The sequence below is a fragment of the Mustela nigripes genome, chromosome 4 (genome assembly GCF_022355385.1).
Source record: "Mustela nigripes isolate SB6536 chromosome 4, MUSNIG.SB6536, whole genome shotgun sequence".
In the NCBI taxonomy this organism is placed as follows: domain Eukaryota; kingdom Metazoa; phylum Chordata; class Mammalia; order Carnivora; family Mustelidae; genus Mustela; species Mustela nigripes.
The window spans coordinates 67,931,204-67,957,064 of NC_081560.1; the positions used below are offsets into that span (position 1 = coordinate 67,931,204).

At 41.4% G+C, this 25,861-nt stretch overlaps 1 protein-coding gene across 4 annotated transcripts in view; it reads right to left on the reverse strand.

The window, feature by feature from the left end:
* DYNC1I1 (dynein cytoplasmic 1 intermediate chain 1) overlaps positions 1–25,861 on the reverse strand; it is a 298,287-nt gene that overhangs the window by 37,709 nt on the left and 234,717 nt on the right. For all 4 annotated transcript variants that reach the window (XM_059396815.1, XM_059396813.1, XM_059396816.1 and 1 more), the window contains 2 exons: positions 23,827–23,960; positions 19,941–20,085 (listed from right to left, as the gene is read on the reverse strand). In XM_059396815.1, the coding sequence (XP_059252798.1) occupies positions 19,941–20,085; positions 23,827–23,960 (279 nt within the window). The remainder of the gene's footprint in view (positions 1–19,940; positions 20,086–23,826; positions 23,961–25,861) is intronic.

The window sequence follows — 25,861 nt, forward strand, 5'->3', positions numbered from 1 at the left end:
GAGGAAAGGAGCCATCTGTGTCAAGTGAAGGTCATTCTTGGGAGTCATCACACGGCACAGGGTCACCAGTGAAGTCAGTCTGAGACTCACACCTTGTCACCACTTTCAAAGAAACCTTGTCACCTAATACAGTTCCTTTAAATGGCATTTTGGGGATGGTAAATCTAATTTGTAATTTGGGGGAGCTGTAAAAATTATTTAAGAGTTACATCCTCTAGCTCATATGTATTTTATTTTTATTTTTATTATCATTTAAAAATTTATTTTGCCTTTTTTGTCGTTTATTTGGTGCCGTGATTTTTCATTTTTTTAAAAGATTTTATTTATTTGACAGAGATCACAAGTAGCCAGAGAGGCAGGCAGAGAGAGAGCGGTGGGGGTGGGGAAGCAGGCTCCCCGCTGAGCAGAGAGCCCAATGCAGGGTTCGATCCTGGGACACTGAGATCATGACCTGAGCAGAAGGCAAAGGTTTCACCCACGGAGCCAACCAGGAACCCCTGATTTTTTATTTTTATAGGGTTTTTTTTGGTGATTTCACTGTTTATAATGGCCTCCAGGCATGGTACTAAGTGTTGTCCAGGGCTCCTAAGCATAAGAAGACTGTGCTTGGCCTTACTGACAAAATATGGGTTTCTTTGTTTGTTTGTTTGTTTTAAAGAGAGAGAGAGAAAGTGTACAAGCAAAGGGGGAAGGGGCAGAGGGAGAGGAAGAGAGAGAACCTTAAGCTCCATACAGGGCTCAGACCCTGATATGGGGCTCTATTTCATGACCCTGAGACTATGACCTGAGCTGAAATCAAGCTTAACCCACTGAGCCACTCATGTGCCCCAAAGCAAGATCATGTATTGATTGGTTGATGAAAATATGGTGACCAGAAGCTCTCAGGGACCTAATCCTGTATTTCCCCTATGAGCAATGGTCTGAGTTTGTCAATTTGTTATGGCAACTTTACAGCACACAACCGCCATGAATAAGGATTGGTTATGTTTGTTTCTTTTGATATGCCCACTTTTTTTTTTTTTTTAAGATTTTATTTATTTATTTGACAGACAGAGGTCAAAGTAGGCAGAGACGCAGGCAGAGAGAGAGAGGAGGAAGCAGGCTCCCTGTGGAGCAGAGAGCCCAATGCAGGGCTCTATCCTAGAACCCTGGGATCATGACCTGGGCCAAAGGCAGAGACTTAACCCACTGAGCCACCCAGGTGCCGCTACTTTTTTCTTTCCATCCAGAATGAACATGCCTGTGAAGTCAAGTATTTTGTCTATCTATGTTACTTTGTTCAGTGTCTAGACCATAGAAGAGTTGTGTATTAAATGAACAAATACAAGGAATGCATATCTTATTCTATGTTTATATGTATCTGATTATAAAGAAAATAAGGTAATTCTGGAAGTGGATAAGAACTTTTTCCTTTAAAGTCTATTCCTACTCAAGTCTGAGTAACAAGATGTATACTACACATCCATTGCTAGCAGGTATCCTGTCTAATTTCCACTCTTGTGAAAGTCCTTGGCATAAGGCTAAACATACACTAAGTTCTTTTTGACTATTGGTTTAAGGAATAAATAATTGATCAAATAGACTGTTCTTTTGATTAGAGGGAGTGAAAGGCAAAATGTTGCCTTTACTTAGTAGCAGAATATATTTTTAAAATATTTATTTATTTATTTGAGAGAGAGAGCATGCATGAATGGGGGGAGGAGCAGAGAGAGAGAATCTCTCTTTTTTTTTTTAAGATTTTATTTATTTATTTGACAGAGAGCACAAGTAGGCAGAGAGGCAGGCAGAGAGAGAGGGGAAGCAGGTTTCCTGCTGAGCAGAGAGCCTGATGCGGGGTTCCATCATGACCTGAGCCGAAGGCAGAGGCTTTAACACACTGAGCCACCCAGGCACCCCTAGAGGGAGAGAATCTTTAAGCAGAGTCCCCACTGAATGCATAGTCCATTATAAGCCTTGATCCCAAAACTCATGAGATCATGCCCTGAGCTGAAACCAAGAGTTGGTGGCTCAACCGACCTAGCCAACCAGGCACCCCTCTGTTTCGTAGCCGAATCTTAATTAACTTCATAGTGCTATCAAGAAATTGAGAACACAAGCCACAGACTGAAAGAGAATATTTGCAAAAGGCATTTGATAAAGGACTGTTATCTAAAACATGCAAAGAACTCTTAAAACTCAATGATAAGAAAATAAACTACTTGATTAAAAAACGGACCAAAGACTTTAATGGATACCTCAAGAAAGAAGTCTCTTATAGATAGCAAATAAGCATATGAAAAAACATTCCATATCATGTCACCAGGGAAATATAAATTAAAACTTCAGTGAGGTCCCACTACACACTGGTCAGAATGACCAAAATCCAGAACACGGCCAGCACCAAATGCTGGTGAGGATATAGAGCTACAGGAACTCTCCTTCATCACTGGTGGGAATTCTAACTATCTGATGTTCTGGAAGAGACAGAACTATGGAGATAATACAAAGATCAGTGGTGGCCAAAGGGTTGGGGTTGGGATGCATAGGCAGAGTACGGAGGATTTTTAGGGCGGTGACAGTATTCTGTATGATCATATAAGGATGAATATGTATCATTCTACATTTGTGCAAACCTACAGAATGCACACACCAAGAGGGAGCCTAAGGTAAAGTATGAATTTCAGATGACTGTTAAAAAATTTTCGCTCTGTTATTATATTCTTACATGTTTTGCCATGATAACGTCCAGGTTGATATGTTTATATTTGAGGGTTCATATGGGTGTCCAGCTGATTGCACAGAAAGGGGGGTGGAGATCAATGGAGTAGAAACAAGTGATACCTGGAGAGGGCAGTTTTCAGAAATATCAACAAAGAATGACCAGAGGTGTCTCTGCAGGCCTGTAGGATGCAGACGCGTTTCAGTCACTGGGTAACTGAATGAGGATTCCAATAAATTTGCAATAAATATAAAAGTTCAGAGTTGATCTTATTGTTGATTACAATATAACTGCTACCGGCTGAATTTCACTTATATGTGATTGGGCAATAGGATAATCAGCCTATGTTATCTCTTAACCGTTGACTACTCTGACTGAACGCAGTGCGAATACAGAATAGACGTGAAACATGGCCACTGATCTTAAGAAAGCTCATGGTTCAGTGGAAGAGGGAAACAATTAATAAATAAATACAACAAAAGACTTTTACGTTGTATTCGGTTGCTGAATTTTCGGTGTTAATTGAAGTTATTTTAAGAAGAGTTTCATGACTATACCATGATGCATTTTTGAACCAGATAAAATGGTTAAAGTTATTCAAGCATCTGAGTCCATTACTAAATGGCAAATGAAAGTAGACAGACAGTTCAAAGTATTAAAACCATTTTTTTAAGATAATGATTTCTGAAAGACTCAATTATAATTAATTTGAGACGGAAAAAATATGGGACTATAAGGATATGGGAATCACTCCTCTCGTGACATTGGTTTTCTTTTTGGTAAAATTAGGGAATTAAACAGAAGATCTATAGCGTTCTCCTCAGACCTGATTTCTATGACTTAAGCCAGATTTTTTTTGTTGGCCTTCTTTCTCATTTCCCTACATACAGATTTTGATTCTACAAAGAACATGAAGACTGTTTATTTTAAAAAGTGGTATATTTATTTAATCACTATTCCATATGGTGCTGGCATTGTACCTGACTTCATGAAAAGTTCCTTCCTCAGTTTCTGAAGCCCTGACACACACCTTCATGTCTAAATACTATTTCTGGACATGTAATTCTTCCTATCTTACAGTCTCTATTTTCTTTCTCTAGATACATTCGAGTTCATTAATCATTTCTATCCTTACTAGGTTTTGGAGGGTTTTTGTTTGTGTTTTTGTTTTGTTTTACTTTTGGGGTTTTTTTTGTTTTGTTTTTTGTTTTTGCTTACTTGTTTGACATTATTACTGGAAATGCAAATTGGAAAGATTGTATTTAGTACTTTTGGGACTGATGGTTAGAGGCTTGTCCAAAAGGGTGGGAAACCACGAAATGTAGCTTGAGGTGTTTGAAATGATTAGGTAAGCAAGTAAAGCTGTGTCAGTCAGAGTTTCCATAGCCATGTTCCAAGGAATACTATTCTCTCAGTATGCTTGGGTAAAAATGAGTCCCATGTCCATATAAATTTGGGAATTTATGAATGCCATATATCCAGCCCATTTCTGAAGAATAAGTTAAAAAGTCCTCCTTGCTGAAGATACTTGTTCAATTTAACTCTTTCAGTATCTTTTTAAATCATGGAACTCCTCCCACCATTAAAAAAAAATGCCTGTCTAGAGTCCTCAAAATACAAACACTGTTAAATGTTGTCGTAAAAGGAGATGGTACAATGAATGGTTTTAGGAAGATTACCGGATTATGTAGGAAGAGTGAACATGGAAAGACACCAGCCTCAGAAAAATGGGTAATAATTTTGTCACAAACTTGGCCAAGAAGACATGGTTGTTCCTTGCTCCTCTGGAACTATTTTTCCATACAGACAGACGTTCAAGATCTGGGGAAGGGCATTGTTAGAGAAGATCATGGCTGTTCTAATTCATTACAGATCTAGAGTAACACAAAATTCCATAAAAAAGAAGAAACAAGATCACAGACGTGCACATACTCACAAGATACATCGCATTTAATTTTGATGGTTCATGGACTGCTGAATTAAAGAGATGAACTTAATAGCAAAAGAATTAAAAACTTAGCTGATTTACTGATCTTTGTAAAAGGAGCATAATTGAGAGAGAGAAAAATCAAACCAATCAGGCATAAATTAAGTTCCATAGGTGGGTGGTGGGTGGAAGCCAAGAGTCTCAAGCAAAACCTTCCTGGATCAGCGACCCATTACACCTCTGAAAGCAGCTGGGTCTGGCAGAGTGGTGGAGGGGAAATCTGGTTTAAGAGTTAAGTTTTCAATCATTAAGGAAAATCCTAAGTGAGGAGGAAACTGACAACTTATAAGAGACTTCTTCTTACTTTTGACTTGGGCTTAGTTCAAGCCAATGAACCAGGGGACAGGAGAGAACACTATTTCACTCTACCGCCAATTCCACAACATTCCTCTCCAGAAACTTCCACAGAGCTGGTGAGCTTCCAGTAGTAAACACTGAGGTCTGTTTCCCCAGAATTTATGGGAGGGCCTATTACTCTCCTTTGGAAGAGAAAGTAAGAGTTCTAGAAGATTAATTATATTTATTTTTCCTCTAAAAACTTTTATTTATTTCTTACAAAGTACTAGAAGAATGAGAATGTTCTGCCAATTTTTATTGTCCCAAGTTGATAAAGTAGTAATTTGTTATAATGGTCCGATTCTACTCATTCCATAAGGAGTGTAACACTGACAAACTAACACACATCAGACACAAGATAGAGATGAACAAAGCAATATCTTACTTTGAGATAAAAGTGTGTAAAAACATACTAAACATCCCAGTTTAAAGAAACACATAGAAATTGTAAAAGTAATTGGCATTAAACTATACAAAGAGAAAATTCTTATATGTGCTTTCTTTAGACCCAGGACAAACAACAGTTTCTCCATCTTCTTGTCCTGCAATATTTAAATCCCCTTTGAGCAGTCAGGACATGGTGGGGTGGGGACATAAAAAATTACAGGGCTCTGAGTAAGGATTAGAATCACTAGTGATACCAGTTTCTTAGAACTACGTAGGAGGAGGAAGAGAGAATATATCTTAGATGCAAACACGTAAAAACAATTTTAAGTAGATAAAAGGAAAAGTCCAGTTGAAGACACAGTGGAAGAACAAGGAAACATAAAGGTAGCAGAAAAGTCAGATGAGCCAATTCTGCAACAATCCATTCAAGATGGCCTCCTGCAGCAGCGTGTTTACAAAACTACACTTGGGGTATGTGCTATCACCGGTACAATGCCAGTCATGTGGAAGCATTCAGAGTTGAATGCAGCTTCTACTATTATGAGGATTATTATCATTGGAGTTGTAAAGATCACGATTGGGCTTCATCTGCATGTTTAAGTGTAGTGGTGAATTGGGAGGGAAGTCTCTGGAAGGGAGGCAGAAGTAAGCATTCTGGCCAGTCCGGATGCCACTCCCGAGTGTGGCAGAACTGAAGAGTGCTCATCAACGGTCTAAGATGGGAGGGGCTATGGGGTGTGCCACGAGGCTTCTGCGGAACCCATGCGTTGTTGGCAATTCGAGGAAGCAGTCATCCCGTGGGACGTGGGACACGCGTGCTGTGGGTCAGAATCCTGAGAGGGAGGGGACATGTCTCTCGCTGCATGACCTTAAGCCACAGGTGATGAGGCCCCACTTAACCATAAGCTATGATTCTTATCATCTTCAGAAGCAAGTCTATTCTCCCATCAGGGCATCACAGACTGTCTTTCCTCATCTGGTCCCTTTTCACCCCCAGAGGCACCCTTTTATTCTTCCCTTCCGATCACCTTGCACCCAGTGCTCCAGCCCAACTAAGCCAGTTTAGTACCCAAATAGCAGCAATATCAACAATGACTGTGTTTAATGGCAGTAACTGCATTGCTACTTCCTGCGAGTGCTTTCTGCTTTGCCTGGCACTGTTCTGAGAGCTTTATCCATACGAGCTCATTTAACCTTCACAGGTACTATAACCTACAGATGAATAAACCACAGCACAGAGAGGGAGAGTGACTTCCCCGAAGTCACACAACCAGGGTGTCGACTATCTGATGTGTCTGTTTTTGAACACTCCGTTGCTTTTACTTGAAAGCCCTTCCCCGGGTCCCTTGACTGAGTCATTCAAACCTCAGTTTGGATGTCACCTACTTTGAGAAGCTGCTTCAGCACATTTCTTCCTCCGTACTCTCCCCACCGGCTTCAGTGTGAGTTGGGACTTTTTCTAATAAACTATGATTTAGAGAGAGTCAAGCTCTCTTTCTCTGGGGGGGAATCATCTCCCACAAAGGACAGACTTTGCCAGGGGTCTCTCTAGAAAGAGCCTTCCTGCCAGCAGCTGGGGTATGATGCCCAGAAGAGGACCATCAGCCTGTTGAGGAACCTCTTCCGTCGCTCACTTGGGTAAATATCCTCTGGAGTCGAAGGGAGGGCTAAGGGCATATGCTCTGGTTGCCCAGCTCTCTGGATCATTCTCACAAACTAATTGGAATCCTACTCATCTACTTCATAAGAAAAATACTTAGGAGTCCACTCTGCTCCTGAGTGATTGCCTTAGGTTTTTTTTTTTCCCAAAAAATTATAGTTTCTTAAATATTTCCTAATAGGATTTTTAAAGCTTAACCTCAGCTTTCTAATTATTATATTTCTAAATTACGGCTTATGAATTCTACTGCTCAAAACCACTGCTAAATAAATATTTGCTACAGTATGTCTTTAATGTACAGCTTTTAAAAACCCAGGGATTATTCATTCCCGTATTAATTCAATGATTTATTAAGTGTCTACCAGGTGCCAAGTACTCTGCCAGGTACTGGGGATACAGACAGAATAATATGAGCCTACTCTTAAGGAGCTCATCGTCTTTCAGGGAAGGGTTGGAAAGTCTATGTACACTAAATGCGATTCAGTGAGCAAGAAAAAAACCATTTTTATTACTGCATTATGTGTAATATGGCCACACTTAATGTTTATTATAATACGCAATCACTTTTGATGGATTCATTTTAAAGGTAAATGAATTTTTGTTTTTCCTTAAAAATAAAATTTTTCCAAATTTTTTATTCATAAAAAAATTGAAATTATCCTTCTTCCCTCACAGCTAAGATGGAAAAAAAAATCAGGTGTGATTTTCATCTTCCATTTTAACCCTGGCAGCGGATGTCAACGTGAAATAGGTAATATTTATTGATTTCACAGTAGTTGCTTAGAAATTGAAGACTATCTTTCTAATCTTTGCAAAGTCATCACCTCTCAGTCCCTTAGAGAATTTTGTTTTCAGATTCTTTGTTTCATGCAAAGAGGTTTTGTTAAGAGGACTGGGAGGTAGGTTGGCTGCTAGGATAGACTGCCGTGTCAAGGCACATCTGAGGGAGGTCAGGGGGTTCCATCAGTCAAATGTGTGTCATGAGTGGTTCTTGGATGACAGCATCCCAGGGTGCTGCCCAGGAGCACATCCAATGCCAACACGTGGGTTATGTCAGACCATCTACCATCTACCATCTGACCAGTAGGGTCGTGAAGGTCAACAGACAGGAACTGAATTTTAGGGCCCCGAAGTTTTAACACAGAAAGCATTTGGAGTCTATGATCCATACAAGCCAAAGAAATTCGAGCCCTTTGAAGACTAAAGGAACAGGCTGAGCTGGCAAATACATGAACAGTATCAGGAACCTAAAGCCTTATGAAGCCGTACCGGGACCAAAATAAATATTAACCCAATGTTTAATTGGAATCCACTGAAACTTTCCAAACTGGATGCAATGATAAAAAATCCAAAGACTCATAACTTGTCTAGCCACTAAGCTAAACTACAGTACAGGAAAAAAAATTACCCCAAACCTCAGCAAACAGAAAAGTTGAGTGGAATAATGAATGTTTTGGTCCAGCCAAGAGCTCATACTGCATTTCTAAGTACCAACTCCAGCATTTCTTGATGGATGGGAAGTTTAATGGGCTCAGATATAGTAAAAGGTAAGAGTTGTACTTACTAGGATTTATTCGGGCAAGGCGTTTTTAAAAATTATTTTTTTTAAAAGGATCATCAAAGACAGACTTTTAAGTATGCAGCTTTTTACCGTTCTCTTAAAAACAGCCTCATTGATATATGACAGAAGGATGTTCAAGGGACTGCTCAACATTATTGAAACAGCAAAGTCATGAAAGGAAAGGAAAATGGCAAAATGCCCTTGGAACAGGCAAGAAGGAGGAGGGCAGAGCCATTTTGGAAGGAGGAGGTTTAGTGGGGATCGTGGAGATAGAGAGATTGCAGGAGGTGAAGCTGCTGTTTGGTGGGAAAAGGCAGAAGCGAAACAGGATGGGAAAGGGACAAGCAAGGTCAAGGGCAGCGTGTCTGTGCTTTGTTTTGTTTTTTAAAAAGTTGGAAGGGCAAGTGGGGCATAGCGAGAAGAGAGACAGATGATGGCTCATGGCGGGAATTCACATGGAGGATCTAGGCGAGGCTTCCATGAGGACGCGTAGAGAACTTACACTCACTCTCCGTCTTCCAGGCTCTAACCGAACACAACTGCGCGCGCACAGTGCACGTGACCTGTTCGTTTGGACTCTCCCCTATATTGTCTCTACAGCAACCAACCATAATCAGACTATTTTCTACACATGGCTACATTTTTACTCTTTATCCACTAAGACAAGGGTGATTTTTTTCTTCTCTTGCATGGAGTTAAAACATAGTATGTTCATAATTAAGGTAATAAATAAAGTTCCTCTCGATATCAAAAATGGTTGTGTTAGTATGCTTAAAAAAAGGTACATTGTTATTATGTCTTAAGCTTCTGACCAAAAAAAAAAAAAAAAAAATTAAGAAATTAAAAAATAAAGGGCCTCTGTCACTAATATGCAGTTATTTATTCTCTCTTATTAAGTTAACTATGATGATGACACCAGAAAAAGTCATGTTAAAATTTCAAGATTCTAGGACACTGTTAGGTGTTACTTTCCCACCTACGGTCAATGTGGCTTGTTAGCGTTCATGAACCAAACCACTCTTTTGGGAACTGTTTAGAAGGCCAGACCTCCCAAAATACACAGTATTGTGTTCTTCCTTAAGTAAAACCCTATATAAAGTTGTGTAATCTTCATGGGAAATTTAAATAAAACCCTAAATAAAGTTAACAGTAACGTTAATCTTTTCAAATCACGAGGAGAATTGGCAATGACTGCATTTTCTGCAAATATACTTTTTCATTTAACTACAATATTTCTGAAATCCTATGTACAGAAATTTCATGTCTTAGTCTTGATCTTTAAAATTGTAGCTTCTCTCTATCTCAGAGTGTGTGAAGTGCTACCATCTCGTGGGTGTCTCGTGGACATTACTTATGCAGAGTGAGTGGATATGGACTTGGCTCAAGTCTTCAAGATTACATTCATTTCGCTCAGTGTGCTAATTACAGCGCAACATTCTCCCCTGGAATACAGATTTTTCCGGCCTGCTCTTTTATCTTTGTGTTAGAAATGTCGATTCTTGGGGCACCTGGGTGGCTCAGTGGGTTAAAGCCTCTGCCTTCAGCTCAGGTCATGATCCCAGGGTCCTGGGATCGAGCCCCACATCGGGCTCTCTGCTCAGCAGGGAGCCTGCCTCCCCCTCACTCCCCGCCTGCCTCTTTACCTACTTGTGATCTCTGTCAAATAAATAAAATCTTAAAAAAAAAAAAAAAGAAAGAAAGAAAGGCGGATTCTTGGTTAGTAGAACGTACAAAATGCATGTCTGTGTTGTCAAATCTTCCTGGTGTTTGGTTTGCCTTTAGGCTTGGGGGTGGGGTCGGTTATCTTTTTTGAGTGATACTTATTTTTATGCACCAAATATTACACTGCAACCACTTTTTAAATTTGACTCTTGACTAGTTCAAAGTCTTATTTCTTAGCATCCACTCTTTTCCACCATTTGAAGGATTCTTCCTTATGGGATTTAATTTGCAATCTGCTATGTTCTGATTGTTTGTGTTTTCCCCCCCAAAATCCATATGTTGAAATCCTGATCACCAAATGATGGTATTAGAAGGTGGGTCTTGGGAAAGTGTTTAGGTCACAAGGGTGGCACCTCATGAGCAGGGTTAGTGCCCTTATAAAAGAGACCTCACAGATCTCCCTAGGCCCTCTGCCATGTGAGGACACTCAAGAAGGGGCTGGCTACAAACCAGGAAGGGAGACTTTGCCAGAACAAGACTGTGCCAGCATCCTGATCTTAGGATTCCCAGCCTCTAGAACTGAGTGAAATAAATTCCTGTCATTCAGAAACCACTCAGTCGGAGCTATTTTGTTAGAGCTGTCCAAAAGGACTAAGACATAATCTTCAGTGTGAGGGTATCACTGACTCGATTATCAAGTAAGCCTCCACCACAATCTTTTTCATTTTTGGTTCAATGATCGGATGACTCCAAGTTAACAATGAGTTTAAAATAAAGATTACCAAGGTCACCATCATTGTCAGAAGAGTCCAAAAATAATTACCTATCTCGTTTTTCTCTCTGTTCTCCAGCTATCTGAAAATTCTCATTGTCAACAAGAATGAAAAAAACCCAAAGGGTTGATATCCAGTATTTTCTTTCCTTTTTTTTTTTTTTTTAAATCTCCAGTATTTTCAAAACAATATTTATATTTTCACTTTGCCCTTTTCATGAAGCTAAAGGAGGTTACTTTCCGTCAGTCTTGTAAAAGGGACTAGTAATTTTAGGAGATGCTGCTACCATTTCCTTTATATTTTATGCATGTTTAGATTAAGAAAAGGAGAAAGACTCTAGCCAGTGTTGCCAAGAGCATCAAGTAGAACCATTGCTTCTAGGACACCACCACAAAAGGTTATGATTAATTTGGGGTTTTAAATAGATTCACAGTATAAACCCCAGGCCAGAACAAGTAGGGTATTAATTGTATCAGGGAACCTGACTGGGGGAGGGGTGTGTCAATGAATTTTATTCTCCTGCCTGAATCCTGAACTAGCTCCCCAGTTCCCTAAGACAATCCTGATGAGAAAAGAGACACACCTCAAAATGAACTGCCCCACCAGCTCTGTAGGATGGGGAGTTTGAAACAGAACTTCAAGTAGGTTTAGAGCATGACTCTAAATTCTAGCAGCATGAGGATTACTTGGAGAGCTTATTAAAACACAGATTCCTGGCCCCACCCCCAGAATTTTTGATGCGGAATGTCTTAGGGGATGACACAGGGAAGTTGCATTTCTCAAATGTCCCAGGTAATGCTGCCCATGATGATCAAGGTGCCACACTTCAAGAACCCTTGGTTTTAGAATTGCAGAGAAGTGGTGTATCCCCCATACCTGAATTTGTCGACCTGCTGCTGTAAATTGGGGACAGGTTGTGGACAGCACTTTCTCTTTTCCTCTTTTTTTAATAGAGAGCACAGTGGGGTGGGGAGCAGAGGGTGAGGGAGACGGAGAAACATAAGCAGGTTCCATGCCCACTACAGAGCCCCAGGTGACCCTAAGATCATGACCTAAGCCGAAATCAGGAGTCAGACTCTTAACCGACAGAGCCCCCACCGCGGACAGCTTTGAACGCCGGATTCAGGAGGTTTGGGAGGACTTTAGAGAGTCCACAATGGCCACCTTACGCAATTCCTGGCCCTCTTGTTAAAACTTAGACATCACCTATGAAACGCACCTTGGATGTTTAGCCCCGGCTGCTCTCAAATTGTGTCGTTCAGTCATCCTCAGGAGTCAGGGGCCTGTCCCCGCACTGCTGTTGGCAGAAGAGTGTGCCTCTGACGTCACCAGAGCATAGGGACCTTCTCTCACTCTCTGCTCCCCCTTCCACTTCCGTGTGGCTGAACCCATCTTCCCCCCCTTGCTCCAGCCTTAGCAGTGTCCTGCCTCTTCTCCCCTCCGCAGTCCCCAACAACACTGAGAGCTTCCTTTCTGTCAGGCCACTCACTGTCCATCTGTACTCTTCCCTGGCTCCTTCTCTTCAGGCCACAGACACGCTCAAGTCTCTCAGGTTATATAATAACCTGAGAGTCTCTCTTGGTTATATAATAACCAAATGCTCCGTGGGCCTGGCCTTCCCTGCGAGCCACCACTGTCTCCTTCAGTTCCGGCCCCAGGCTCAAGGAGCGGCCTTCCCCCCTCACTCCACAACCAGCCTCAGTCGGCACGGGGGTCGGCGCCGCCCTCTTCTTGCTTGTCGGTCCGTGTATCCCTTCTCTTCCTGAGGCTGCGGTGGCTCCACGGTTGCGCCCTGTCCTCTATGATTTACATGCTAGTCTTAATTTGCTCTCGGGACAAATGAGAGCTGACTGTGGGTTGATGCCGCCATGTTTAGCTCTTCTTATATACATCAGCTCTATGCCCAACGTGGGGTTTGAATTCTTGACCTCAAGACTGAGTGGATTTATAACCTTCTTCTTATCCCTGAGCTCCACTATTTTCAATCACCTTTTAGGAATTTCCAGGTGCCTCAGCTGCAGCGTGTCCCAGATGGCCACTTTTCGACCCCCGACCCAAGCCCGCTCCTCCTCTATGTCCTGTCTCCATCTTGGCACCACCATTCTTCCCCTCAGAGGCCTAAGGCAGAAATATCAGGATCACCACTGACTCTGCTCTCCCATCAAGTCAGCTGGGCACCTGGTCCACGTGCTGGTTTCAGACTCCGTGTTCTCCTCCACAAGCCTACCGTCACCGCCACCGATATTCTGGCTCTTGCCTAGATGGTCAAATAGCCTTCCAACCGGACGTCCTGCCTCTGGGCTTAGTGTGCTGGTGTGGAAAAGAACACAGCTTTGGGGGTCACACTAATTTGAGTTCGAATCAGTTTCCCCAGGTTCTCACTGAGCCTGCCAGGCAAGTTACTTCAGCTCTCGTGTGCCTCCACGTTGTAGAGGAAGAGGTGACACGCCCACTCGGGAGTAGACTGTGAGGGCTTACTGGACCGTGTACTGTATGTAACATATTTAGCGCGGTGCCTGGCACACAGAATGACCTCCCGCCCTCCTGCCAGCCCCTGCAAAATCACCTTCCATAGAAAGCTCCCCCAAATTCCCTTTTGATAGGCTTGGTCCTAAAAAGACCTGCCATCATTTTTAAAATAAAAATAAATCTGCACAATCAAGTATAAACCTATCTTTCCAGGTCATTGCATGCATTTCCTGAGTGGATCCCTGCCTTTCAGCCATTTCAATGAAAATGGCTTCTCCCTTGTTGATTCAGCTGCTGGAACGCAGCCCTGTCCTGTGTTTGCCAGGTAACCGACTCCAGCAAAGTTTCTGCTTCAACATGAAGCCTCCCCTGACTATGGTTTAGTGTGAAATCTGGCATGCTAGAGGGTGGAGGGAGGGCAATGTAATGTATTTTAATCTTTCTTCTTGCATGCTGTCCTCACTAGAATTTGCAAGAATTGCCATTCTGCTGAGAATTCCATTTTTTTTGGGGGGGGGGTATCTCCTCTCCACCCCACCCCCATCCCCATCTTGCTAAATTCTTAGAGCATTTTCTAGGAATCTCTGTTAGAGATTCTGAACCAGATTCTGAACCAGACTCTGAACCAATCCCTCTCCTCCTTTCTAGATGTCCCCACTGTGCTCTCCATGTTTCCCATTCCATGATGAGCTCATTTGCCTCCATCTTCAGCCTTCTCATGGAAAGTTCCCTCTGCTGCCCGTCTCAGGGGAACCCTCCCTCTCCCATAAGCTCGTCCCCTCCCAGGCTGCCTTCTCAGGTAGGATCTGTTCATTACTGGCTATTCTGTTCCAGAAGAGTGACATAAAGTGTCTGTTCTCCAAGGTGTAAGACACCCAGTAAAAAGCCCTATTTCTTTTAAGCTCAGGCCATGTCTCCGTCATGCTTTCCCTCTTCTGATCTCTCTTCCTAATTCACTGAAGACTTAAGCACAGGGCTCATGATCTCCTTTTCCATTCCAGTTTTGCCTTTACTCTGGCCCACTTCAAAGCCCACAGCCCACAAGCACCTTGACCTTTTATTTCCAGGGCCCCTCAGCTCCAGAGAACTTCATGTCCACTTGAGGTCAGCGACAACATGACCACATGCTGGACCTTTGTTTGTTTGGCTTGTTTTTATCACTTGGAATTATTTCAGTTGTGAATTACTAAATCCCAACATCTCGCTTTCTAATAATAATGTCCTTTTTCACTCTTACTCAATTCCTTGTTTCATACGTATTCTTTGATCTTATAGGGGATTTTAACCCCTTGCTCCTTTCACTTTCTCCACTCTGCTTTCACTTCCTTTCAGCCACAGTGTAAAATCCTTAGCCTCTAACATCAAACATGCTCTCGTCCTTATTTCTGATCCCAAGTTCCATCATCCTGCCGCCGCATTCTGGGAAAGCTTTGGCCCCGGAACCAACTACATGTCCCCCTCATCCACGTCTGTATCTATGCTGTTAGTTCTCTTGGAGGAAGTTGGTCCTGAAGATCAATGCCCTTAGAACAGTCTGGTCTCCGCACCCCTAGAGTCCATCTTTGCCTCCCTAATCAGCTCTTCTTCCTCTCTTCCATGACCAGCTAGCTGCAACCTTCTCCCTCTGGCACCTCTCCTTCCTCTCAGTAGAACTGCTTCTCTCCTGCCTCACGGAGAAAACAAGGTCACATGAGACTGCCCTCTGCTTTCATGCACCAAACTTACACCTGCACATATTTCTCCCTTTCCTTCCCTGTTCCTTTGTTACAACAGAAGATATGTCACTGCCCAGATTTAAACTTCACCCTCTGCCTGTGCTATGCATCTATTCACTGAACATCTTCAGGAACATTTCCCTGCCTTACACTTGCAGTGTTTCTACTCTTTGTCTTTGCTGGTGATTAGACAACAGCAACATCCTCAAGAGTCTCTACAATGTTTAAAAAAAAAAAAAAAAAAAAAAAAAAAGGAAGAAGAAAAACTCTCTCTACCTCCCATCTTCCTTTCCTCATAGCCAAGCTTCTTGATTTTTCTTCAATGCTTCCTTCTTTCCACTCATTCCTTAACCCGTTGTTATTTGTGTCCCGTCCCCAACACACCAGCGGAGCGGTACTTGCCATGGCACAGTAAGGCTACTGAACGCAATAGACGTATTTCAGTCTGATGATACTTCCATAAAGTATTTGTTACTCTTGGTCACTCCCCTCTCTCTCTTTTTAGTTTTATATTATAGAAAATTTCTTTTTTTAAAAAAAAGGATATTTATTTATTTATTTGAGAGTGAGCAAGAGCAAGCATTAGCAGGCAGAGGGGCAGAGGGAGAGGGAGAAACAGAATCCTCACTGAACAGGGAGCCCGATGTGGGGCTCAATCCCAGGACCCTGGGATCATGACCCAAGTCAAAGGCAGATGCTCAACCAATGGAGCCAATTTCAAACATATTCAGAAACAGAATAATGTCAATATCCAGCTTCTATATTTAACAATACTTGCACAGTCTAATTCATCTATGTCCACACATTCCCCCTTCCCAACTGATTATTTTGAAGCAAATCTCTGACATCATGTGATTTCTTCTGTAAAATTTTAGTGTGCATCTCTAAAACATCAAACTACTTAAAATCATCAAAATAAAGTGATCACACCTAAAAATAATAATTCATAAATATCAAATATCTAGTCAGTTTTCCCATTTCCTAATAGTCTTCTAATTTTTTTAGAAGGGTTGCTTGTCTGGATTAGGTTTTACATAGGATTCATACTTTAAGATTGGTTGAAATGTCTCAAGTACTGTTTCCTTCTATTTTGTTTGATATGTAGTTTCTACCTCTATTTCTTTTTTTCTTTGAAAAAAAAATTTAGATATTTTTGTAGAAATGAGATCAGCTGTCCCACAGATTTCTCCACAGCCTTGATTTGGCTGATTCCATCCCTGTAGTATTTAATCTTTTGCATCTTTACCTCCTATTGCCTCTGAATTCAGAGATCTGGAAGAGTGACAGAATTTGAATTGTATTTGGGGGAAAAACCTACTTCAAAAGTGGTATTATATACTTCCATTACTGTGAAAGTTGTTTCTATTTTTACAATCTTATCAGCAATGACCACTACCTCATGTTCAACTCCTATCTTCCTATATTAGCTGGAATATTTCTATAAAGAAAAATATCTCCTCATCAATTATTTAGTACTCCTGAAGTAGAAATCATATAGAAAAAACAGAATAAATGTTTGATTCTTTCAGAATAAATAATTAATTCTTTCTTTTACTTCTTAGTTTCCAAAATATTGGATTGGCTTTCCTCACATTCTCCAAAGATGACTAATGAGTATTTTTTTCTTTTCTCAGTATTATTATAGAACGCATAGAAACCAAGGAAGCTACATATTTCTTGTTGAAGTTCTTAGAAGTCAAACTGAACAAGCTTCTGCAAGCTGAAGAATATCAATGAAGGTGATAGATTCATGAGTTCACCCTCATTGATAGTCCTTGGCCTGCAGAAGCTTATTCAATTTGGCTTCTAAGACCTTTGGCAAGAAATATGTAGTGTTTGGTAGCTTCCTTGTTTTCTATTATGATGAAATATTCCAGGCTCATTTTACACATTTCCTGCTCCAGATCTAGAATCACTAATTTCTTCCAGGATCTCTGGTTTCTTTTAGTGAAAGTGGTACTTAGCACGAACCGGACATGAGGAGTGTCAGTGCTACATTGGTCATTGTTTCTAGAAACATTTTGTTGAATATTTTTTTAGATTTAAAGGTAACATATGCTACACATTCTTACTAGTACATCCAACTTAAATCCAGGATTACTGCAGAGGTTTTACTCAATTCAAGCAACTCGTGTCTCCTTTCGACCCAGCTGATAACCACTCTGCGTTGACATGAACGCAGTCATTTATTTCATGATCCAAACCCGACAGCAGCAAAGCACAGTTACAAAACCACCACGAGCAACGTGAGTACTAAAAGTAATTTAAATTTTTTGTAGTTCTTTTTATCCTTAAAATATATCCGTTTTAGAATGTATAGTTAAAACAAAGGATTTTAAAGTCAGATTCATTCTATGCTGTAATGGTTTGCCTCCAATTTGAACCGCACTAATTCTCTGAACCACACTTGATTTGTTTCATGTTACTTCACATTTTTAAAGATTTATTTATGTATCTATTTTAGATGTGAAGGAGGGGCAGAGGTACAGAGGGAGAAAGAGAGAATCTTAAGCAGACACCCAGCAGAGCAGAAAGCTGGATGTGGGGCTCCATCCCACGACACTGAGGTCATGACCTGAGCAGGAATCAAGAGTTGGATGCTCAGCTGACTGGGCCACCCAGGTGTCCCACTTCATATTTTTTAGGTACTACTTTTAAAATTGTATTTTATTTTGTAACTATGGAAAATATTTACGTAGTTCCTGGTTCCCAAGGAACCTGGTTCCCAAACCAAAGGTACAAAGTATCTTTTAAAAAGTGTGGCTATTCTTCTTGTTTCTTTCAGGAATTCTCTTTGTTTCCTCCCTGTAAGGAAGAATTTTGTGTATATATGTCATCTTTCCAACTTTTAAAAATATATAAATATTGAACAATGACAACATACTACTTATTTTTCTCTACCTCCACTGCTTTTCCCATTTAAAAATATATCCTAGACAGCACTCCATAATAGTATGAAGAAATCTTCTGCATTTCTTCCTAAACTTGAATCATACTCTCTCATGTGGACGTCGGTTACTTTTGATTTGTCCACAGCCCAGTGATAGACACTTGGGTCCTTTCCAGTCTTTTGCTATTCAAGGTAGCCTTTCAATGGATCCCCTTCTGCAGATGTCTTTTTTTCTTATTTTTGCTAGTATAGCAAAGATTCCTAGAAGTAGGAATTGCTCTGACAATGAGCAAATATGCATGATGAATTACTTTTATATACTGCCAAATTCCTCTCTCCAGTGTTAAGCCGTTTTGTACCAGCAATAGCAATGTAAGAGAATGGCTGGTTCTTTTGGTCTCATCACAGACCATGTTGCTCTTGGATTTTTGTCAGTATGACAGTTGAAGTTTCTCACCATGGTTTTAATTTGGATTTCTTTTATAGGTGAGGTTGTTTTTCATGCAGTTGAGATAAATTCTGTCCTCTTCTCACAGTCTGTCTTTCAAAAATTATAATTCACCCCCCTCCCCATTTCTTGGGTTGGTACTCTTTTAATCTCCTTTTCTAGTTTCATTTCTCCTGTTTATTTCCTAAATATTCTTCTTTATCTGGATCTAGACTTAATAATATTTCTTTTAAAATCCACTGCTTGGGTTGTAAGAATGGTTGCTATTCCTTTTTTTAAAATTTTACTTTAGATTATTTATTTGAGACAGAGAGAGAAAGAGAGAGCATGAATGGGGGGGCACAGAAAGAGAGAGCAGAGGGAAAGGGCACAGAAGGGTTCCCGCTGAGCAGGGAGCTAGATGTGGGGCTTGATCCCAGAACCCTGGGATCATGACCTAAAGTAAAGGCAGACATTTAACTGACTGAGCCACCCAGGCACCCCGGTGATGGCTATCCTGCTTGGTACTGGATATGCACCTGCAGTCCAGAGGTCTCCCTCCACTTCTGTCACGCACTGAAAACTGTCTAATGGAGATCATGAGTTGAACATCCCAGCCCCTTAAATTTAACCTGCACCGTGCTTTTCACTGACTGGCCCTCCCTCTGGCGACCTCCAGGCAGTGAATGAAGTGACTGATTAGCTCAGTCTCCAGCTGTTCCAGCCATAACTACCCTTTTTTTTTCCCCAGTCTCGCCAACCTTGTATCAAATATCAAAGCATGTCACCAATTTCTGTTTCTTTTGCCTCATAAGTGGTTCTTGAATCCATCTATTTCTCCGCATCCCAAACTACTGGTTAATACCATTGCCATTTACTCCCTAGACTACTGCACCTTTCTTCCAGTGGCCTTCCCTTTCTTTCTTTCTTTTCTTTCTTTTTTTTTTTTTTGCTCTCAAGCATGGTCAGAATTGCCTTTGAAAACACAACTCATGGAGTGCCATTTGCCAGCTTACAAACCACCAAAAGCTCCAAAAACGTTCCCAAAACCCAAGCCACCAAGTCCCAAGTCGTATTCCCATAAGTACGTACGTATGTAGGTCAGTGCTCCGGAGCTCTGCACAGTCAACGTAGAAGTGGGGGCGGGGGCGGCGATGGCAGCCTGGAGGGGATGTTAGTAAAGAAGGACTTCCATTTTATTTGTATTTGAACTGCTGGAATTTTTAGAATTTAGAGTGTTTTCAAGTATCCCTTATCTATTTAAAAATAAATAAAATGGACCAAGAAAGAGGCAGACTGGGTTCATCAACAAGCTGTGAACAATCAAATTGCCCTCTTCGCCTATGTATTACCAGAGAACGTAAGACATTCTTACCTTTGTGGTCCACAGTTTGACGGTCCAGTCAAATGATGACGTGACAAACAGGTGTGAAAAGTCAATGGGGCCCACAGCCATGTGGCAGTTAATTCCAGTTACTGGTCCCTGATGACCTTCGAAGACCTCCCCAATACCCGCTTTGCTGCAGGAAGACCACACAGGAGCAGAATTTCAGTGACCTTTGCAGAGCAGCAATTGCTTTAAAAACAAACAAACAAACAAACAAACAAACCCAACATACTTGTCTCTGCATGACCACTTCCCCCGTAATTTAGAAGAACAACCATAAACTACCAAAAATGAAACCACTTTCACAGTTATCTTGAGAGAAATACAATGCTAGTCACTTCTGATGATTAAAAAATAATATGGATCAATATAATTTTTTTAACCTTTGCAACTTAATACCAAATTATGTCTTTTTGGGGGACAAATTTAATCCTTTTTCAGGAGTTCCTCAAATCCTATCATTGTTGATGGAGCACATCAATGGAAAACACACATACTTCAATCTCAGAAGCTTTCATGTTTTACCCAATAGGACTATACTCTCCTTATGATACATTTGGCTCACATTCCATTTTAACTCCTTCTGGGAACCCCATGGGCTACAAAAATCCTCACATTCTTGAATACCTACATTTATCTTTTCAAGAAAATTTCTTAAATGAAGTTGATATATCTCAAAAGATAATACTTCGTAGAAACTCTTGCCACCACAATATGCTATGCATAACTTAAATGTGATCCTTAGAAATTAAGATATTCACTGAAAGAAGAGACGTTTTCAAGTCTACTGAATGTAACTTCCATAAGGACTGGTGCCTGGTTTTTCTTGTTGCCAAGTGTTTGGTCTATAGTAAGTGCTCAATAAATATTTATTGAAAGAAACCACATGGGAAAAGAGACAAAACTTAGGCCTTTTCGTCTCTCCCCAAAAGAAGAACATTTGAGAAATAGTGATACGCATTGTGAAAGTTCTCCGAGGACATACGCTGCTTATGTAACTAAGCTGGGATTATTCCCAGCCCGCTGTTATCACACGATAGTCTGTGGCCCAACCAAACCCAACTAAAAAATATGCCCCAAATGCTGCATTTAAAAACCCATGTGTATGAGGCTACAAATGAGACAAATACTTAGGGATTTTGTGGAATCTAAATATTATGGCCCTGATAGTAAAATGAATTAAGTTATTAAAACATCTGGGCTTCTGGAGCACCAATAAATGTCAGTGTGCTGAGCAAAATTTGAAATCATGAGAAAATGCTGCAGTGCTCCATGTAACAGGCACTCAAAAAATTATGTCCAGTGAAACTGCTAACAGCAGTTCCACACGTGACCATTTAAACTCTTCTAAAGAACATGAGGAACTGATCTTTGAAGTGGCCCCTGGTGAGACTCCACTTGCCTTAACAGCATACTGAAAGGGTTTATAGGGTGCAAAACGAGGACCTTATTTAATTTATGGAAGTGGATTTTCACCTTCTGTATGTTAGGTGAAAAATAAAAATCCCTCTCTGCCCCCTACCCCCGTATCCCTACATGACCCATTTAAAATTGCTATGAAGCCAAATTCCTGCTATTTTACAACTTTATCAAGATCTGTGTTTTCTATTTCAGAAGGATGGGCCAATGTCAGAAGCAAAATCAAGGGCGTTGTGAAAAGATCTGTGGTTTTCACCCTACCTACCCTTCTTTTGAACCACACTGCAAATTCTGATTGGGCTTGAAAAGGACTACAGCCATAGAACAGAAGTGTTCACCATGTCAAACATTATTCACATTAGAGAAACAAAAAAAGAAAAAAAAAATCTGAAAGTTTTCAGTGAACATGTTCTGTAGCTTTCACAGATAATTAAGGTCCTGGATTAAGCCAATGGAACCTATGTGCCTTGCGGGTTCTAATGAATGTGTAGACAATGCTGTGGGCCTGTATTTGTTCCCCTATGCTCTCTGTGCCTCTCTTGTGTCACTTATGACCTTCTACCCGTACTGCAAAAGCGTGTGCATTGGCCTTGCTCATCATCATCCCTGTCTTGAAGGCATGAAGCTGGTTTATACAATGTCTGCACGCCTGGCAGGCTCTAGTGGTGCCCTGGCTCCAAGTAGGTGTGCAGCAAATGTTTGCATTTGCAAAAAGTTGCATAGACAACTTTATCAGGTCTTCTTATGCTTTCATAAAACTTTAATGCATGACTTTAGCCAGTTTTATGGGCATAGAACTATGAGGCATCTCTTTCTACTCATCTTTAAATCATGTAAGCGGGGGAAATACTGCTTGTTTTTATGTGTAGGACAGTAGGAACATCACAGTCCATGTTGTGTGAGTGGAAGAATCACATCATTGGGCTGCGGTTGCTTATTACTTCTACAAATCACAAAAACACAGGAGTATAAAATAAACTTGGAGCAACTTCTGATTTCTCATTAAATCTAAACAGCCTGGGGTGAGTATAAGAGATGAAACATCTATTGAATTAGAACTCCTAAGCTGGAAGAAAATTAAGTACCAAAGTGAACACAGTGAACCTTTTAAAAGATGGTGAGGCCACTCATTAAGTCTTGCATGCAATTTTACAATAATTCTAATTATTGGATTCTATGTTATCCTGATGGGTTTCCAGGGGCATTCACCAATGTCTCAGTTGAGGCAGAATTCTTATGACTTGGAAACTTCATGGTGGCTTGTATCTTATACCATTCCAGCCTCTAATTGGGAGGAAGACCCCCAAGGCATCTCTCTATTTCTGGGTCATCATTATTTGGGTTATTATTATTATTAATTTTGGATACCTCCTACAGATTTTTAGCTCCTCGCTTACAATGTGTCAGGCCCCAGGCAGGAAGATCTATGATGAAATGGAAAGAATTTAGTATGAGAAAAATGGCAGATGAGTGAATAGTTGAAATAAATTGTAATTAATACTATTGTAGGGGCACCTGGGTGGCTCAGTGGGTTAAAGCCTCTGCCTTCGGCTCAGGTCATGATCCCAGGGTCCTGGGATCAAGCCCCACATCGGGCTCTCTGCTCAGCAGGGAGCCTGCTTCCTCCTCTCTCTCTGCCTACTTGTAATCTCTGTCTGTCAAATAAATAAATAAAATCTTAAAAAAAATACTATTGTAGAAGCATATATACAAATATATAAAATGGCAAGCCTATCTTTCAGTCTGTAGTCCAATCCCATTTATGAGACTTAAATTTTCTCTGTAGTACGCATCATCTCAAGGCACATACTCCTGTGTTTATCAGTTTATTGTCTTTCAACCTCAACCAGGTTATGACCTCCATGTCCGTTTTGTTCCCTAGTTCATCTTCATGATGTCACGGTGTTGGGCACATGGTAGGGTCTCGGTAAGTATTCCTTGGAAACATGAAAAAAACAAGGAAGGCCAGATTTATGAAATCATAAAGGAGGGGAGGGCTTTCTCTGCTCAAGGGAGTCAGGAGAGGCTTCCATGCGGAAGGACCTCTGGGCTGGCTCTTAAAGGCTGAGGAGGAACGAACGAGGCCGAGAAAAGAAGAAACAGGGTGGGAACTCACGGAGGTGGGGGGCAGTAAGCCACGTTTGGGGATTGTTATCCCCCATGGGTGCATGGCTGGAGCCTGAAGGCTGAGGCTTGGAAGGAACAGGTAGTCAAGGGTCTTATATGCTATGCTAAGAAGCTTTGGCTTTTCTCCTCAAGGCAGTGTGAGCCATCCCAGGCGTACAACGGCTAACGATCAGAGCAGACGGATGCTCTGAAGTAATGGGAGCTCGAGGTGTGACCTGTATGCCTTCAGTTAGGCTTTTCTCATAACGCAAGGTGGTTCTAATCCAGAATCTGCTAACAGACTCTCGGGAGTGAGAAACACATCATCGGTAAGAAAACACAAAATCACCTTCCATGACGACAGGCCGTGTAGACTGTGCCCTCCTCACTGCCAACCACGAAGTTATTGACGTCTCCCGTCGGGAAAGCCATTCCGGTAACAGCCACAGGCTTGGACTTATTGTACACCAGCTCCATGCTCTCCTACCAAAACACGGCGTGGTTACGTTCCCTCTGTCAACTCTTCGCCATGCCAAAGATAGCACGGAAAAATCATTTGGCTCAATCGTCTGTTTGCTTTTCACACAGCGTTACAAAAGACCCCGGCTGTGCCAGAAACCACGCTTTGCTGCCCCTGACATTCCTGCTTCTGTGTATCTCTGGTTTCAGGCCGGCTGGATCTCATCAGTGTGGGCTGCTGCTTCTTAAGTCAGGCAGAGATGACAGGTGAGAATTTCACAACTAATGGTGCAGAAACTAAAGATAATACTGTAATGGTTACACTTGTCAGCCCCAGGCTTTAATAAAACACACAATACCCTTGTATTTACAAACATTTTCTAAATCAGCTGTTTGTGAGAATACACGTGTATTAATATCAGAGGTACTAAGCACATTTGTCAAAGCAGCACTCCATGTCCTCTGTGGACGCAAACCAGAAAGTTGTCACTCAAGTCAGAAAAACCAGATTTCAACGGGGATGTGATTTAGCGAAGGGCAGTCGTTGAGTGTATAGGCTAAGTCTTTAAAATAGCAAATGGAAGTATTTTATCTTAGATTATTCTCAAAATTGGGAATCAAAGTGTATTTTAAGAGACCTTCTGCTGAATTAAGTTTAATGACAGGGAAGACTAATTAAGTGTAACGAACATCCCTAAATATTTCTGGCTATTTACATCAAACAGCCTACTTTGTGTACCTGAAGCAATTGAAAAAAAAATCATGGTAGGGGATCTTGTTGTTATAGTTGCTAGGGAGGTTAGTCTTCTCACGCAAACCAGTAAGCCAGGTCCTCTGGGCTGAGGAGTCCAGAAATCAGCTGCGTGTGCTAAGGATCTGGGTAGCTCAGCGCATACGGTCGTATGACATGCTCCCAGTACACAAGAGCGGCACATATGGTGCATGCATCTGTGAGGGGACCCTACAGTGGTACAGAAAACCGGACCATCCCATGGGTTTCTCCGTCACTCAGATCAGCAGCAGGAAAGGTACAGTCTCTCGATCACCTTCTTAGAATAGAGAGGGACCGGGGCGCCTGGGTGGCTCAGTGGGTTACGCCGCTGCCTTCGGCTCAGGTCATGATCTCAGGGTCCTGGGATCGAGCCCCACATCGGGCTCTCTGCTCAGCGGGGAGCCTGCTTCCTCCTCTCTCTCTCTGCCTGCCTCTCTGCCTGCTTGTGGTCTCTCTCTGTCAAATAAATAAATGAAAATCTTTAAAAAAAAAAAAAAAAAGGATAGAGAGGGACCAGGGTGACTGCTGAATGCTCCGGGGTCTGCCTGCCACCCTTGGACATCTCTGCACAAGGACCAGAGTGTGGGGCGCACTAAAACTAATAAAAACCGTCTTGTGGCCCCTGTACGATTGGTTTTAACTTAAACTAATACATGCTTAATCAGCCAAATGGGCAATTACAAATTCCTAATTAGAGGGTTCATGCTTATATCTTTTTGTAATCTCCACGCTTTTAAAGACAAACAACATATTGCTGAGAATTTTAAGACAAAGTTATAGAATAGCCACACACAACTCCCGACTTGTATGATGATAAAGACCAAAGAAATTGAACTTTGATAGTTAGGAGCGTATTGGCTCTTCCCCACCAACCCCTCCCCGACCCAAAATTATAAAAAAGAATCTACTTAGTCTTAATATTCTCTACATCTGTATTTTCTTAGACTTATGGGAGGTTCTTTACGGTTTCACATTTCCTTGCGTGTCTTGAAACTCTAGTGTCTTCTAACATCATGAGCCAGACATTCTAGGTTCATTATTCCGGGAAATGGAACAGAATGTTAACACTGAGAATTATCGCCTACATATCTTTGTAATTTTCTTGACATTACCTCACATTTTTGTCACGGTCTCTAACACTAAACCCCTCCCT